Source organism: Panulirus ornatus, chromosome 16 (genome assembly GCF_036320965.1).
Source record: "Panulirus ornatus isolate Po-2019 chromosome 16, ASM3632096v1, whole genome shotgun sequence".
NCBI lineage: Eukaryota > Metazoa > Arthropoda > Malacostraca > Decapoda > Palinuridae > Panulirus > Panulirus ornatus.
Window position 1 is genome coordinate 45,218,517 of NC_092239.1, and position 19,267 is coordinate 45,237,783.

General features: G+C 41.3%; 1 protein-coding gene across 1 annotated transcript in view; it reads left to right on the plus strand.

Annotated features, from left to right (window-relative positions):
* Nucleotides 1-332: 332 nt before the first annotated feature.
* Nucleotides 333-19,267, plus strand: part of LOC139753924 (probable glutamate receptor) — a 38,005-nt gene continuing 19,070 nt past the window's right edge. The window contains 8 exon segments of the mRNA XM_071670882.1: nt 333-404; nt 1,083-1,199; nt 2,034-2,257; nt 2,415-2,543; nt 10,399-10,471; nt 10,473-10,558; nt 13,504-13,594; nt 15,152-15,452. Coding sequence (XP_071526983.1) covers nt 333-404; nt 1,083-1,199; nt 2,034-2,257; nt 2,415-2,543; nt 10,399-10,471; nt 10,473-10,558; nt 13,504-13,594; nt 15,152-15,452 — 1,093 coding nt within the window.

A 19,267-nucleotide genomic window follows, 5' to 3' on the forward strand; every position in this document is an offset into this window, starting at 1 on the left:
GATAAGATTTCCCTTAGGAACTTTGTTTCAAAGAATTCCATATAAAGATCACTTGGTACAGGTGAAACAGGGTTACCATGGCCATACCAAATTTTTGAGCGCAATATTCTCCATTAAATTGAAATACATAGTCTTTTATACATAATTTCATCAGTTCAATGAAAACAGACTTTGAAACAGGTAAATGAACATCATCCCAAACTTCAAATGAATATTTTAAAAGGTCATCAACTGGAACTTTTGTGAACAGTGAGGAAACATCAAAGCTAACCAGTTTGATCTCAAAATTAGCATTGATATCATTAAGTTTGTTAACTAAATCTACATTGTTCATGATATTAGAATCTGATATCCTAACTACTTATGGGCTTGATAAAGAAACTAACCACTTTGATGATCTAGATGTGATGGAGCCTCCTCAACTCACTATAGGTCTTGCTGGAAAATTTGGTTTATGTGTTTTGATAAGTCCATCCATATAAAGTAGTGAATGGAAAAAGATTATAAACTTTTGATTAAAGAACCATTACCTTTCAACAACAATTTCAGCTCTGTATTGAAATGAGAATTAAATGCTTCTAGGGTATTTTTACTGACTTAAAGTATGTTGTGTCATCGCTTAAGAGATCATTCATTTTATATAAATAATCACTTTTGTTCATAATCACATATCCGCGATTTGCGCCTTATGTTGCTCATGCCATTCATTTAACATAAGAATGTTAATTGGAGAGAGAGAGAGAGAGAGAGAGAGAGAGAGAGAGAGAGAGAGAGAGAGAGAGAGAGAGAGAGAGAGAGAGAGAGAGAGAGAGAGAGAGAGAGAGAGAGAGAGAGAGAGATGGTTATTTACCGTCTACCTTTTCAGGTGAGCAACAAACGCTAACCCGGGCACATGGGGCGCTAGATGGTATTCTAGAGCAAACATTACATCCCCGCTGCTCTGTAGTCTTCTTCACAGACGGTACCTCTCCGGACTCCGATGTTTATAAGGTGACATCCTCAAGTATTGCTAGATTATCTAGATCGTTCTACGTAACGTAATGCTATTTAAAGCTAATTACTTATATCCCTTCCCATATCAGGAATTGGGTCATCTGCGGGCGCTCTGGGGAGTTGGAGTGTTTGAGGTGACATTGACGAAGCAGGATGCAAACCTGACGCAGGCGAGGATCTCCCGGCTGGTGGGAGTGGCTCATGCGGTATGTAAGTGTTAGGTCACTGCTGTGGATGTGAGGAAACACCACTTACATTACCTTTGTGTTAGCAGGTCCCTCTTACTCTACTACTGCTAGAGAAGGCTGACTTTTCTTTCCTACCTCTGATGATCAAGAGGATCACATGAGGATTGTTTCTTAAGCAAATACTTCACTTTGCCTTGTTGGATGGAACTTCTGGGGAGGGTAGGTCACTTTAAAGTTGAGGAGTAGATTTGACACACGTATGATACTCATTGGGAGGGTACTTTACTTTCACAATGTTATCAACAGTGGATACGTCAATCATGCATTACTGTTCAGGTTCTGGGAGAGCAAGTGACGGGCTGAAGCAAGCTAAGTAAGACATGCAACTTACGACTGAGGCTGGTAGGTAGCTCTAATTACTGGTGTTTATAGTTATATGTAACACGTGCGCTTGCTCAGGTTGTTGCTTGTTCACTTCATATCTAGAGCAGAAACTTGTTGGTCAGTCTCGACACTGATGTACATACGGGTGTACTGAAAACTGCATCTGAAATTCATTTTTTGGTTATTTCAACATACAACTATGAAGTGGTGGGTCATTGTTACTTTACAGACAGAATGGGTGGGTCAGTTAGATTACTGCTGAAGGTTGTTATGACCCTCTCAGATCCTGCTCAGCAGAAAGACCATGCATCGTACATTTATAATTCACAAGTAAGTCATTCTAACGCTAAGAATCACCCTGACACCAGCAGTGCCTCAGAACTACATACACACCACTGAAGTTCTGTCACTCTCACATAGTCACGGAGAGGATGCAACGACCCTCACATTTAATACTAACGTCCACAGCTGCGTCAGTTATCATGGTGCGTGACGGTGGTGGTGGTGAGCGACGACCCAGCCTTCCTCACCACCTTCACCCAGCGGTCTCGAACGATTGGCCTCTTGGTGTGGTCGACGAGGCTCCTCGTCGTCACCCATCTGTCCATGTTGGAGATGCAGGATCTTCACGTGACCTTCTCCATGACGAACACATTGTTGATCATAACTGAGGACACCGCACTATCCTGGCGGTAACCGTTGCAGATTACAGTCATATCCAGATTAATATCTTGCAAAAAAAATTTCGCATTAATGATGATAGAACGTGACTAAGAGAGAAAACTGTGAAGAAGTAAAGTGAAGGTATTGGATAATAAAGCACGCCCCCTGATATCTATTTCGCCACAGTTGTGGTGTGTATGTCCAACTTCCATATGGCCCTCGCGGAAGCCAAGCCTTGCGGGTTGCCTCCTGGACGAGCCAACAGGGACTGATCCTCAACACCAGACTCCCACTCTTCCCTGAGAAATTTTCAAGGTGAGTTGAGTCATATAACATTTAGTACCTTCATGAGATTTCGATTCTTTCGAGCTGACGATCCCAGTGAGTAGTGTAATTTTCTCTTGCCTTATAGTTCATAAGCTACTGTACTGTTTTGTAATCTGGGTGATATATTACGCCCTTCTAAAATTTACCAAAATCATTCTACTTACTACTATGTTTTTGCAAGGGAAGAGACTTCTTGGTTTGAAAACCTACTTGGATTGTATCAAGTAACTTTTTGTGTTTACATGAAAAATACAGACAAAGTGTGTTTACATGAAAAATACAGACAAAAGGAAGCCTGATTGGCCCACGACCGGGTTGCCTGAAACAAAAAAGGACTTTCACATGACAAGAAAATGTATTTCCGCTCAGCAGTTTTTTAAGCTATCACCGACTCCCCACTACTGCACATCAGCCTTCTAGTGACCCCGTTAACACTGTCGTTTATACAGTTTATTTCTGGGGTTTTTCTCAAAGTATACCTGAATTCATAAGATATTCGTCTAAACGACTTTTGAAGGTAATCATAGTCTTAGCATTAACTACGTCTGACGGTAACTTATGCCAGTGCTCAACACACTTAGAGGAAAAGAAGCTTTTTCCCACGTTCGTACTACATCTTTTAGTTTGAATTTAATTACATTTGTCCTGGTAACCGTATTTTCTTGTATTTCCAAAAGATGTTCGTGATTTACGTTTAAGGGAGAGGAGATCTAATCGTTTTAGCCTCACCTCGTATGCAAGATTTCTAAGGGATGTGATCGACCTTGTCGAGCGTCTTGGTCCTTGCTCTGATTTTTCCTCGTCTTTTTTTTATAGTTTGGGGACCAAAAATGGATGCATATTCAAGGTGTGGTCTTACTAGAGAATTATAAAGAATGAGAATTCTTTCTGGTGCCTAGTAATCTATGCTCCTGGCTATGAAATCTACCATTTGGCCTTTTTTTACTTGCTGTTTGACACTGTCCAGTGTACTTTAGAATGTTGCTAAGGGCAACTTCATTTACTTTAAAGAGAGAGTTTCCGAATAGTTTGTATCCGTAACGTATATTCTTGGCTTCAAAGTGCATAACTTTACATTTGTCTATGTCAAGATTTATTTGCCATCTGTCTGACAACTCTACTAGTAAGTTAAGATCTCTTTGAATCATTTCGCATTCCCGCCTGTTTACAGCTCTACCTCCTAGTTTAGTATTGTCAGCAAATTTGGAAATCTTCGATATAAGACCGAGCTCTAGGTCATTGATGTATATCATGAAACAGTAGGGCCAAGGACCGACCCCTATGGCGCACCACTTGTTACGTCCAGCCAATTTGAGGCTTCGTCTTTTAATACTACACTTTATTTTTTTCGGTAAACCAGTCTCTGATCCATGTACAGAGTTCTTCACCGATTCCGTGTGCTTTTAGTTTAAGTAAAATTCTCATGTGAGATACTTTATCGAAAACCATTCGGAAATCTAAATATACGACATCAGACGGTAATTTTCCATCCCAATCCTGGTAAATAACATTATAAAATGCAAGCAAGTGTGTTAAGCAGGGTCATCTATCGCTGAACCCGTGTTGGTTGTCCAATATAATTTTGTGTTCTAGAAATGTGACAATATCGTCTCGTATTATTTTTTCCATCGTTTTACCCAACGCTAACGTAAGGCTGATTGGGTGGTAGTTCAAGGCATACTTTTTGTCTCCTTTCTTATATATATAGGAGTAACATTTGCTAGTTTCCAGTCAGCTGGCGCCTATCTATCCTATAGATTTTGCTGAATGATTTTGCTATGGGGTATATCAGCTGTTTTCTGACCTTTAAGAATCTTGGAGCTGAATTATCTGAGCCATTGGATTTGTAAGATTTGATTGGTCCAGGTTTTTAAGTACTTCAGAGCTCTTTATTTCTCTCTTCTTCATCAGATCCTTGAAACATTTTCACTGGTTGTGGTATGCTTAACTTATTACCACTTATATTAGCACTTACCCGGTGTAAGGGATCTTTCGTAAATAGTTTGTATCCGGGTATTGCTAACTCGTCGATTAATTGTTTATTCTCAGAGTTTACACACGCTTCTGAGATCGCGTTAATGTTCGGTTTTTCAGTAACTGCAAAGGATATAAGTTCATCATAGGATATAAGTTGATCATAGGATATAAGTCTATCATAGGATATAAGTTTATCGCGTTTCGTAATGATGCTCCGGTCATTTCCCTCGGAGTTGATATCTGGACTGACTCTACCTCTTTTTTACTGTCGGTATGCGTGTTTGTATTATCACTGTTAACGTCGGCGTGAGCAACAGTGGGAGAGAGACGGTTCACCATCTGTTTTGGGTTCGCCGCCTTACCCTGACCCTACCCATACTGGGCCCTACCAGCCTTGTTCTCACAAACTACCTGACAGTTGACCTGTACCTACTGCTGCTACTGCCTAAGTTGTCCCCAACTGACCCAACTTTGATTTTATTTGCAAATTCGTCTGCCTGTAAGGGTCCTCCAGCACCGACCCACCTCCCATAGCTACCCCTTCACCCTCCCCATTTTCCTAGCTCTGTCGTTAGCTCAGGCTTGATTTGCTCTTCTGAGTAGTTTATCTCCATCGAAAAAGGCTTGATGTTCTCATCCAATACTCTGCCAAGGTGGATTTTCTCTATTCCATTTAAGTGAAGACCATGCCTAGCGTACAGAGATCTATCATGATAAGAATGACCCCAGAGGTCTATACTAAACACTTTCCTACTGTTTATCTCCAGCATTCTACTGAGGGCACAGGAATGGACGTCACGATATCATACGCTTCCTACGACTTTCCTTAACTTGCTAATAAGTTCTCTATACTTAGCTAATATTTCTTCTGATCTCCCATTAATGGCATCGTTAATCTCCACCTGAACGACAAAAATGACTTTTTCGGGATCTGTTTGAGACTACGCCGTCAAACTTATCTAGGACGTGTTCTATCCTAGCACTTGGATAAGACAAGTTCGTCCAAGTTTCACCCTTTGCACAGAACTCTTGGTCCTGATAATGCTACGATTTGCTTGCAGGCTGGAAGGTGGAAGTATCTTCCAACTTCGTCTTAAAAGTTGCTATTCTTTTATCTAAGCAATCTACTCCAGATGACATACCTGTGTCTGTTTCCTGTATTGCAACCGCTTTCGCCGCCAAGAACGCAGTTTCCTCTTTCCACCCTTTAATCCTAACATTAGTTTCTCCACGCTTCGCTGTTTTTCCTAACACCTACCGATAGCCCATCAAACACGTTGCGGAACTCACAAAAAGTGTACCTACCTTCTTCCCTGAGGAGAAAATACCTGGCGAACTCTCGATGGCACCTAGGGCAGACAACTCGAGAAGCTGGAGCTATCATCAAGGATTTCACTACGATTCAAATTTCCCTAAAAAAGATTCAAAGATTTTTCTAAGTGGAAGTGGGTAACTAAGTGGCACACAAAAAAAACGTCTGTCCTCGACAAAGGTTGGCGGGCAACTGAGTATAATTATTCCTTTTTGTATTACTAGTATTTTTAATGTAAATAGTTTTCATCCCTGTGTTTAATTTCATCCCTTAACTTTGGAGTACCGTTCTCCCATTGTAGCGTAACAAGAAATTAGCAACCTCGCCAGGACTCTCTTCCCCTACGGTGTCCCTTACTCGTGGTTGATCAAGTCGTTGATCGGTGATGCTGACGTGGAATATTTTTGTCAGTATAAGCCTTCTCCAAGTGATATTGAATCTTCATAAAATTATAATTAAAGCTTGTTTCAGATAGGCTAAGATTTGAGTATGACCGGAATGCTCGTAGAGTTGGAGGCTTTGGTGGTAAGTGAGTTGGTTGGTGAGGAGTTGCGAGGTACTGTGCCCAAGATTGGAGCAGAGGGAGGTGAACCTGACATCAGAAAAGTGTTGATGATACCTGTTCTACCATCGAGGTTGGCAGAAGTTTTAGCCCCCGTCCAGCTCCTATTAATCTTAACCCTGAACACCAGCAGTTTCAACTAGAAATTGTTAAAATTAACGCACACGCATAGATTGAATAAGCTAGACTTAACGCACAGGCACAGAGGTTAAAGCCAGTGCCAGGGTTTGATTTTACAAAACATGTAATATTTGTAACAAAGTTCTGTGAAGATGATGTAACTAAATTTTTTCTCTACGCTTGATAATGTGGCCCATAATCTCTCTTGGCCCAAGCCGTTTTGATCGATTTTGTTATAACCTGTCCTTAGCGGTACCGCTCAGACTGCATACGCTGCGTTGTCTAGTGACCAGAGTACTGATCATGAAGTAGTAAAGGACGTTGTTATGAAAGCTTATGAATGAATTCCAGAAGGTTACAGACGCAAGTTTAGAAATAAGCGTAAGAACCTTGACCAGACCTATTTAGAATGTTTTTGTGAAAAGGGCAATTTATTAACGAAGTGGTTACGCTCCAAACAATTCATTTGGATGAAAGAGAAGTGAAGTCTGTTGACAAGGCTGGTTTGCTAGCAGAGCAGTACGCGCTGACTCACAAACATTTTGCGGAGAGACCTCGAAAAAAGTTTGATGGCAAGGGAAAATTTGTTAAGTGTAACCCTACCTGAGCAGCACCTTTGCCGAAGGCCTCTGTGAGTAACAATTCCGAGAGGGTTAAATCATCTTATCATTGTGGCAAAGTTGGACACCAGGTGCCGGAGTGCTGCATCAGGTTGAAAGAATCCAGATATTGTACGACAGGTCAGCCCGTAAATCTTATATCAACCTTCGACCCAACCTGAGGTGTAATTGTGGCTAACTCCTCTCAGTGTGACAGTGGGACCTGTGAAAGTGGTAGTAACTCTGTAGTTAAGGATCCGTTTATGGGGAACTACAACGTCTTCCCGTTTAAGGTTTATGTGTTAAGTTGTGGAGTGAGAAAAGAGGTGAAAGTATTGAGTGATTCCAGAACGCTGCAGTCCCTGATATTAAAGGTTTAGGTGCCTGTTGAAGAGTCAGAGAAACGAATATCATTTAGCGGGCTGTGGAGTCTGAAGGCAGCTCCACTAGCTAATGAGTGTGTGTGGAATCAGATCTCTTCGCGGGACTAGCTCTTGTGGAGATTGTGAATAAGGTGCCTGTCTTGGGATAGGGCAATGACCTAACGGGAGGAAAGATGAATCTTGAGCCAGTGTTGTCTGTGAAATCGGTGGAGTACACGGAGACAAAGCATCTTGAAGAAGAGGCGCCAGATAAATTCCCAGTGTGCGCAGTTACCAGGTCCCTGATAGCTAGATAAGTGGATAGTGTTTTTGAGCAGACAGAGGTTGAGCAGGAGAATGTAAGAACAACCTCTGATGTTGAAACCGGTGAGGTGGAGCTGTGATACCCTTTTTACTGGTTTGGAATCCGAACAACGATTAGTGGGTGAGGGTGCTGATTTGTCTCGGCAGAATCTGAATCAATTGCCGAGGGTCGAACCAGAATTTAAGAAACTGTCTGAGTCAGCTGAAGAATATGCTGACGTTTTTTCATATTCGGGATAGGTTGCTAATGAGGGAATGGTGTCAGGTGTCATGTAATTTGGAAGACGAAGAGTGGGAGGCAATCCACCAGGTTGTGATGCCACGTCCCTACATAAGGGAGATTTTGAAGCTTTCCCATGACTCGAACTTCGCAGGTCAATTAGGGTTGAGAAGGACTGTGGACAGAGCGTGGCGAAATATGTATTGGTCTAGTGTACGCCAGAATGTCGTTCAGTATATAAAGACGTGTCATACATGTCGAGTGATAGGGAAGCCTAATCAAAAGATTAAGGCTGCTCCCTTAGTTCTTATTCTCCCATTTGAAGATTCGTTTGACCGTGTTATAGTTGACACTGTGGGCCCCTTGCCAAAGTCCTCATCTGGTAACTATTACATTTTGAGTAATATTGATATGAACAGGAGATATCCCGAAGCGATACCTTTAAGAAGCATGAATGCAAAAGCTGTAGCCTGGGAATTACTTAGCTTCTTCACAAAGTTTGGATGATCCAAAGAGGCGCAATCTGATCAGGCCCTATTTTAGGTGCACGACTTTTCAACAAACTCTGAAAAAGCTGGTTATTGGTAAGATTGCTTTCACCACTTACCACCCTTAGAGTCAGGGCGCATTGGAACATTACCATTCTATACTTAAAGTCCAAGCTGAAAAAGTATTGTTTCGACAACACTAGAGACTGGGGTAAGGGACTGCTCTTTCTTTTGTTTGCTACCAGAGAAGTGCAGAACGAGTCTCTAGGTTTCTCCCCCTTCGAGCTGATGTTTGCCCACGGGGTCCGAGGGCCTTATAAGTTATTGAAAGATGTATGGCTAAACAAGGGTGAGAGTGTTGGAATGCTAGACTCCATCAGCGAATTAAAGGATAGACTACAGAAATGTTGGGAAGCAGCTCGAAAGCATCTAAGAGACCCAGAAACGAATGAAGAGCTGGTATGACAAACGATCTTTACTGAGGAGTTTTGCGATGAGTGACGGTGTTGCTTCTATTACCCCAACTAGGAAAACCACTAGCCACCCGATTTCAGGGTTCATGCGCCATTATCAGGAGGGTAGGGGACTCAAATTACCTTGTCTCGACTCTGACAGACGCAGAGGCCAGAGATTATGCCATGTCAACATGCTAAATCATATTTCATTCTAGACTTTCCCCCTTGTCAAGCAGAGTGTGTCGTTCTGCGTCATGGAACGTCCAGCAAGAGCCGGGTGTCTTAAGGACGATCCAGCTACGGGTCACCTGGAGATCTGGGGACCTGACGGAGGCACGGACAGGGAATAGAAAGCGAGAATCTCGCAACCGACGGGGGGGATATATCTGCCTTGCCGTCAAAACACTCAGAGTTTTTCCGAAGCACACCTAGATAGACCTCACCGACAAGCCATGATGTAGACGTAGTAGAGGCACGGCCTATTAAACAAGCTCCTTACCGGGTAAGTTTACAACGAGCGACAATCCTTCAGGAACTAAACTACGTACTGGGGCGCATTCTGATTGACCAGTGTCAGTCGGAGTGGAGCTTGCTCGTAACCCTTGTATCCAAGCCTGACGGGACCTATCGGTTTTGTATCGACTACCGATGAGTCAACGAGATAACTAGGACTGACAGTTACCCCCTGTCACGTGTGGAAGACTGCAGATCAAGTTGGCAATGATAGCTATCTGAGTGAAAAAAAAACCCGACCTCAAGAAAGGATTCTAGCAAATCAAATTGCCTTTTAGCATGCAATATGTTCCCTGGCACATTTCAGAGTCGTATGGACATTCTCGTTAAAGGCTTGCCTGGTTGTGTGGTTTATTTAGATGATATTGTGATAGATGGTCAGAGCAGGGACGAACATTTACAAAGACTTCATAACCTTTTAACTGTCTTCGGTATAGTTAATATTGTTCTCAACTGGGACAAATGTAAATTTCTAAAAGCTAAGGTGCAGTATTTGGACTATGTGATCGGCCAAGGTGAGCTAACTCCACCTACAGTAGGTCCAGGCTTTAGCCCAGATAGGTGCCCCTCGATCTAGAAAATAACTCAGATGCTTTGTTGGAAACGGTTGGATACTACAGGATGTTTATTGTTAACTTTGCCACTATTGTACCTCCCCTCACACATTTGTTGATGAAAGATGAAAAAATTTGTTTGGAATGAGTTGCGTGAAACGCCTTGGAGCTCCAAAAGCTCCATAAAGGTTGTTTTTATATACACATGTATATAATATATAAGTATATAATATATATATGGTTACTCGTGCTGAGAATGGTACAACATGGAAAGAGATTAAGTGGAAACGTGAGCAGGAAGTCACGTAAAGAGAATGCAATCCTTATATTTAACTCTGCAGTACCATTGTCTGGCAGGTTCATTCATCAGACAAGCCTAGTCGTGTCAGCCGAGGAATTCCCAACTCAGAAGGCATTGGTGGTGGATGACCCCTGATGCTCCCGGCGGAAAACGACTTACCTTCATGGGACCAGCGTCGAACGTGCTGGATTATATCGCCTCGGGCGTCAATTTCTCGTAAGTTATTTCACCTGAAATACCGTAGATACCAGACTGGATAGGAAAAGCTAGGCTCCACAGTAGTGAGGCATGGTTTTAAGACGAGGGTAATGTTTGGTTTCTTAGTATCGAAACAAGTGAAAAAGAATAAGAGGTAACTTAGAGGCATATACATTTTAGGACATGAGGAGGTATGGGTTCTGGATCAAATGACCTTTATACCAGTAGCACCTTGGGAAGAACTATGAAGACCAAGAGTGAAGATTATATGGGAGAAGTCATAGGTTCAATGAGGAGAGGTGGGGAGTAAGAGTTAGTAGTGGGATTCTCTCAAATAAATTCATAGGGAAAAATAAGAAGCCCAAAGGAACGGCTTCATCAACAGGAGACTCAGCTAAAGACTGATCAGTGCGGAGATGAGGAAGGAAGGCTGAATTGCTGAAGTTGTTGGAGAACGTTTGAGTTAATGACCGGTAAAGGTAATCTTTAAAGGGAACGTCAAATCAGCAGATTCTATTTCTATGGATGGATGTTTGACTCAACGAAGAACAACACATTAGCACTGATTCTCAGCAACAGTGATCATGTCGCAATTGAGAGGATAAAGATTTACCTCTCATTCATGGTATGCTGCAACTGGTTTCATTTCTTTTTCACCTGCCAACCTTTCTATTACCTATCCATTGCCACCCTCCACTTATTCAAACGTCTGGTATTCATTAGTGACACTCTTGTAATATGTCTTCCGAATTTACTATTATCTTGCTGTTTGTAATGACCATATATTCTATCATAACCAATTTATATTTAAATTGGATCACAAAAGTATTGGTGCACAGGGGGTCCGATACCTACCGAAATAATTCACACAACTGCTGATGTTGTGGAAGTGTTAGTATGCCTGGCTATGGCTGGTTTGGAAGGTCGGAATTACTGGAACAATGTTTCAGAAGGTCGTTCACGGAACCCTGACAGTCATCGTCGGGCTCCAGAATCATGCTTTTGTTAGATGTAGTGGAAACCTCACAGTCAACACGCGGAGCCATCGTAGCCCTCCATTTAGCAGGCCAAAGCGTTTGCGATATCGCGCGTCAGCTTGGCATCCAACGAAACACAGGAGCAGCAACGGGTGGCCAACATGCAGACATGCCACGGGTCGGCTGCCCACACTGCGTAACCGCCGATGATGAAGACCAGGCAAATAATGCGACTGACATGATAGAAAATGTTAGATTATGTTATGATTATGGTTATGTGTTAATTATGGCGTGGATAAGATATAGACAATGTTACGTAATACCGCTAAGAAGCAACCCTCTGTTTTCTTATCTTTTTTTTATTTTTACCAGTCCGTAGTTGATGGAATCACCGATGCTCCACAAACACATGCTGTCAGCATACATACTGACCTAGTTCTACAGTGCAGCAGGCTAGCGGAGGCATCACAGCAGGGTGGGTGTGAAAGGTCGCAGGCCAGCCGAAAAGCTGGACCTGAACGACGAGCGTAATGTAGAGGACAGGATGGAGTAGGCGCTCCAGGATGACGATAAACCTGCTGAGTTCTGGGAGCGTGTCGTCTTTTGTGACGAAAAGACGTTCAGTTCAGATGGTAATTCAAACATATTATGTTTGGCGCCCACCCAACACCAGGCTAGTCTCTCTCTCTCTCTCTCTCTCTCTCTCTCTCTCTCTCTCTCTCTCTCTCTCTCTCTCTCTCTCTCTCTCTCTCTCTCTCTCTCTCGTGTCTGCCTTAATAACTATTCGTGAAGATAGGCGCCTCAGCTGCATCCACGTCAATAGATCTGTGTTGTCTACAGGTTGCCACACTGCGGTACTAATGCAACGTAACTGAACGTCAAACGAATTACCGCTGTCAAATATGTTGAGATCCTGGAGGAGGTTCTACTGCCCTAGGTTCAGGCATGGCTGTTCCCTGAAAATGAGCCTCCTTCACGATAACAGCCCACTCCACACATGCCGGGCTGTTAGGTAGTGGTTTGACCAGCAGCCTGACATCACACATCCACCCAGATTCCCAGACATGAACCCTAGTATAGAGCAGGTCTGGCCAGCAATGCTGCCACATATGCCAGACTTGCAACGACCCTGGACCCGTGCTGCTGCTACTGCTGCTGTTATCGCTGGTGCTTTAGAGGCGTGGCAACAGCTGCGACCGACGTCCTCCTGGACAACACTTCACGAATGTGGCATCAACCAGGCCTGAGGCTGGGCTGACTGCTGTGTTAGGTGGAGGATATACTCGTTGTTGGTATATCAGTAAAGATGTGAAGCAGGTGTTACTTTTGTTTCCCTGAACATATGACACAATATATTGTATAGTATTGTATTACCATAGCGTAATAGAGTATACGATTTTGCCTAACGGATTATATTGTACTGATGGCCAGTTAGCGACCAGTTCATCAACCATACATGATTGTCACACATTGCAGTTCACGCGAGGTGATTGTCATATGATAAGAGTCGATGTAGTGTGTGAGGGTAATGAGCACATGACGCCGTCCATTGACAACATGCTACCATTATCGGCGCACAAAGATAGGCCTGTATACGTCACCACCAATGTGAGCCACGTTACCCACTATATATCTGTCTCCCAGGATACAGTGCCAACGTCTGGTTGTTATGAACATTTTCTGTTTATAAAAACATAACATATGCTATATGTTAGCCAGGGGTTATCGGTAGTTGCTATTTCATGGCACCTCCCAACCTCACGGCTACCAACATGTGAGTCGCACTATTGATTCAGTAACTTTCGTACAGTAGTCCCTAATGTTTCACGCATATTGTACACCGATACTTTTGTGATCCACTGAACCTAATTGAAATCATAAGCGTTTGCCTGCCAGGTACGTAATTACTTGAAATGTATACACATTTTACATGTAACAATTTTAGAATGTAAGTTATTCTACAAGAGTAATCATTTTGATTCTTAGGTACTCGTATGTACGACCAGACGACAGATCCTGGGGTGCCAGGCTGGAGGATGGTTCATGGTCCGGTATGGTGGGAATGGTGGTCAGACAGGTAAGTTGCTGTGGCATTTGATGTAGAATGAAGAAGACTTTCTAGTTCTTATGTGGTGGGCATGGTAGATCAGTGTAGCTGGACACCATGCTGGATAACGGGTTGATGATCTAGCTTGGCATGTAGGATGAGAGGGCATTAACTATATTGAGGCACCATGCGTGTTGATGGTTCCTGGTCAAATATAGTGGACATAGTGAGCTGGAGATATTGATATTGGGGTATGATATAGGATAATAGGTTTCAGCCAAGATTCATAAGCACAGTGAGTAGGAAGGTAAGGGATATCTAAACAAGGTGAAAGATCCTGGGCTGGAAAAGTGGATATAATGAGTATGAGGGTAACTCTAGTAGACGACAAAACAAAACAACAGAACTGAGGTAGGCAACAAAAATCGGAACTTACAACAGGTTGGTAGGTAGGCCTAGAACTTTTGCTGGGTTTTATATGTAAAAGGAACATGACTTTCAATTTAAGAGTGCTGGACTTCTCGTAGTTAAATCACAGAAGGAATTAGAAAGGTGGGCCGGTTTGATGATGCAAAATTAGTTCATAAGAGAAGGATGCTGAGAATAAATGCGAATGACAGGATGACACTATTTTTTGAAAGGGAAACAAGTCATATTGCAGAATCAGTTCACACAGTAAAGAAGTGGCAGCTACTGGTGAGTCCGAATGGTTGAGACACCATCATGAGAATTGTATTGAGGAAGCTGAAGTTGAGAGAAGAGTCATGTGAGGCCGACAGACTGAGTTACGCTGAAGATTTATGTGCGATGGGACAGAAATTAAACATAGTAGGTAAGAAGCCTACATGAAGGAGCCCTTATCCCAGGGCTGATGTATGGTTGCAAAACCATTAACGTATACAGATCAGTGTTAGGATGATCAACAGAACGATGATATAAGAAGGTTATGTGGCATGAAATCATTTTAAAGTTTAAGGATAAAAGTCTCTGAGGATGGTATGATCATGTGGAACGCATGGCAGATGAGATACTGATCAACAAGATACACAGCAGAACAGCAAAGGGTAAAATGCGAAAATGTAGAATATGAAAAAGACGGATATTCTGTAGGAAGAGAATTTATCAAAGCTGAGGATCCTTCTCACGAGATGTTAGAAGTATGAGTGAGAAATGAATGCAATGGTAATATATTTTGTATGGAGGCAGTGTGAAGGGAGAATTGGTCTGAATTGATGGATCAACTTAATGTGTAAAGTGTAAAGCTAAGAAGCACATATATAAGTGTCGAAGTCCATGATTTACTTCAGCATACTGGTCACGTGTTGAGGGAGTGTGTGAGCAAAGCTTACGGAGCCAGAGTTCCACGTGACTTGCCAAGTAAACTGGAATTAATTACCGATATATGAAAATAATTCTAATCTCTTTGGACCCAACATATATATATCAGTTAGGATCAAGAAAGTGGGACATGACATTAAAAACCAAATTAGTCCGTCAGTCATCTTTCAGTGGATCTTAGATTCGAAAGTAGCCTGTTTCCTTGTGATATTCGACAACAAACAATTCTATATCATTGAAAGTTTACAGGAAGCAGACTTTGCTCTTGGACCTTTTGGAACCAGTACGAGCCGAGCTGAAGTGATAGACTTCACATGGCCATTGTGGATTGATGATTGGAGGATCCTGGCAGGGAGAGGGCGACTAGAGGTGGACCCGTGGGGCTTCCTGCTGCCCCTCACGCCCCTGGTATGGGCGGCCATCCTGACGACGCTGCTGGTGCTGCCTCTTGTGATTCTGTGTCTGTCTTCGCTGTTTAACGCCAGTGTGCAATACCAGGATATGTGGCTAGATGAAATTTCCACTTTTATTCGCATTTTGTTACAACAGGGTAAGGTTTGTGCAAGAGCACAGAACTTGTTCATCATATTATCCAGAGGTACTGCATCTCACGTCTTGTATTATAATGTGACTTTTGTAGTTCGAAACGTAAAGCAAAACATGATATTGTTTTACAGGTGATATCATATATTGTCTTTTATCAGTCTCATAGAGGAAATACACCTCAAAAATAAGGACTTACTAAAACTCTTATTCAAAAGACAGAAACATTAGAAGAAACAATAATCTATTTGATAATTTCCTTTTTTTCCATTTCTTTCTCATTTTCTCCCTCGTTTTTACTCCCTTCACTTTTATTACGTAGTTCCTCTCAGTCAGTAACTTCACAGTTCTTCTAATCGTGTTCACTTCAACACCCCTTGGTCGGTTCCGTCAACCCGACTGCTCTTGATCCCGCATCTCACTCTTACATTGTTATCCATATAGTCCTTACACGACCAATCCTACTCACACTAAGGGATGTTCTCAGGCATTTCATTTGCAGCACATCCACATTCTCTCGTTCTGCCGCATACCAATGCCTCCCATTCCAGCAATATCCGTCGGACTACGATACCTTCAAATATATCCATCTTTGCAATAACGTTAACCTTCTTCTCAAACTCATCATCAATAAACTCTGGACTGCAAATACGTAATGCCCTAAGGAACATAGATTGAAATTATGATAGTTTAAGTCTGTCATGTTGAGATGAGTAATAATGGATATATGAGCATATATTGGTAGGTTTTGTGTGTATGCTAAACTTAAACTTGTTTCCCTCCCTATAAAAGATGCAATCTAATAATGGTAACATACCACTATTTTCATTTCTTACAGTAAAGTTGCTCGAAGGTACTGAATTTAACGTTAAGTAAGGGGAGAAATGTTTGTAAATTTTCATTTGTTGGCCAAACACAAAAAACATCATCTACATACCTAAACCAATTTGCATTAGAAGGTAAGATATCCTTTAGTAATTTTATTTCAGAGAGTTCCGTACAAGGATACTTAATGCAGGTGAATGAGGGTTACCCATTGCCATACCAAATTTCTGAGCATGATATTCTCCATCAGATGGAAATACACAGTATTTCATACACAATTCTATCAATTCAAAAAAACAGACGTTGAAACAGGTAAGATGAATATTGTCCAAGAGGTCATGAACTGGAACTTTTGTGAACATTGATAAAAATTCAAAGCTAACCAATTTAGAATCAAAATCAACATTGATATCATTAAGTTTGTTAACTAGATCTACATTGTTCATGATATTAAAATTTGGTATCTTACTGACAAATTGGTTTGATAAAGAACTGGCCACTTTGAAAATTTACATGTGATTCAGCCCACTGAACTCTCTATGGGTCTTGCTGGAAGATTTGGTTGATGTGTTTTGATAACTCCATGCTGGAAGATTTGGTTGATGTGTTTTGATAACTCCATGCTGGAAGATTTGGTTGATGTGTTTTGATAAGTCCACACATATATGGCAATGAAGGGGACAAAGATGATAAACTTTTGATTAAAGAACCATTACCTTTCAACAAAGTCTTCAGTTCTTTATCAAAATAAGAATAACTGCTTTTCAGCGGATTCTTACTGAGTTCAAAGTATGTAGTGTCATCACTTAAAAAATCATTAATCTTAGAAAGATAATCTGTTTCGTTCATAATCACAACTGTGTTAGCCTTTTCTGCTTTACTGATATGTATATCATTACATATTTTTTAGAATTATTAATAGATCATAAAAACATTTTAGGGGCAAGTAGGATCCACTGGTTTTGACAAACTGGCACACATAGAATATTTGCTGATGTTAATTTCATCACTAGATGATTTACAGTAAAATTTCGAAATTACAGAAAGATTTTGTTACATCAACGCGGTTGGCTTCCTTGTTGGAGCACAGAGAACTTAATCCGTACTCTAGGGTATTGACTGAGAGGCTGAAGTCATGTACAGAGCATCAGATCAGAGAACAGCAGTGTGGTTACAGAAGTGGTAGAGGATGTTTGGATTTGGTGTTTTCTCTGAAGAATGTGTGTAAGAAATACTGAACAAACGAGATGGATTTGCAAGTGGTATTTATGGATCTGGAGAAAAGTTAAGAGAGGATGGATAGAGAAGCTTTCTCGAAGATCTAACGAGTTGGGAGCTAAGCTGCTAGAAGGAGTAAGAATTTCTTATCAAGGATGTAAGGCATGTGTACGAGTAGAAAGAGCGAAGAGTGATTGGTTCCCAGTGAAGGTCGGTATGCTGCAGGGGTGTGTGATGTCCCCAAGGTTGTTAGATTTATTTTATTAAAGCGGTGGTTGGGGTAAAATGCAGAAATTTTTGGAGAGAGTTGCGAGTATGCAGTCTGTTGGGGATGATAGGGCCTAGGAAGTGAGTCAGTTGTTGTTCGCCGATGATACAGGGCTGGTGGCTGATTCGATTGAGAAACTGCAGAATTTGGTAAATTAGTTGGAAAAATATGTGAAGGGAAGAAAGTTGAGAGGAAATATTAATAGAAGCAAGGTTATTAGGTTTAGCAGGGTTGAGGGACAAGTTGGTTGAGATGTGAGTTTGAATGGAGAAAACTGGGGGAAGGGAAATGTTTTAGATATCTTGGAGTGGACTTAGCAGCGAATGAAACCACGGAAGTGAATGTGATTCATAGGGTGAGGGAGAGGGCAAAGGTTCTTTGAGCGATTAAGAATGTGTGGAAAGAGAACGTTATCTTGGAGAGCGAAAATTGGCATGTTTGAAGAAACAGTAGTTCCGACAACATTATATGGTTGCGAGGCATGGGTTATAGATAGGGTTATATAAAGGAGGGTGGATGTGTTGAAAATGAAATGTTTAATGGCAATATACTGTGTGAGGTGGTTTGATCGAGTAAATAATATTAGGGCAAAAGAGATATGAGGAAATGAAAAGTGTGGTTGAAAGAGCAGAAGAGGCTGTGTTGAAATGATTTAGACATATGAAGAGATCGAGTGAGGAAAGGTCAACAAAGAGGATATATGTGTCTGAGGTGGAGGGAACAAGGAGACGTGGGAGACCAAATAGGACGTGGAAAGACAGCGACCTGGGCCGGAACATGCAGGAGGTTGAAAGGCATGCTGGGAATACAAAGAAATGGAAAGATGTGGTATACTGTGGTCGACATGCTGTCAGTGGACTGAACGTCTGGGGTAAGCCACGGAAAGGTCAGTGGGGCCTTTATGCGAATAGGAAGTTATGGATTCGGAGTGTTACATATGACAGCTAGCGACTGAGTGTGAAGAGATGCGGCCTGTTTTTGTCAGTTTTCCTGACGCTACCTCGCTGAGGCAGGGTTTGGCGATGCTGTTTCCTGTGGGGTCGGGTTGCCCCAGGAATGAATGAAGGCAAGCAAGTATGAATATATACATGGGTATTTATTTCTAATGCTGTATATGTGTATATGCTGAGAAGTATATGCATATGTATACATATGTACATATATGAGCATGTATGTATATAGGTGTGTGTATGACTGGATGGATCTAACTTGGTATGTTGCCTGGTGTTACTGACGTGGGAAATGGGGATCTAGTGTCATGAATATGAAATAAATAAACGCAAACAAACACACACACACACACAAACACACATATATATATATATATATATATATATATATATATATATATATATATATATATATATATATATATATATATATATATATATATATATATATATATATATATATATATATATATATATATATATATATATATATATATATATATATATATATATATATATATATATATATATATATATATATATATATATATATATATATAT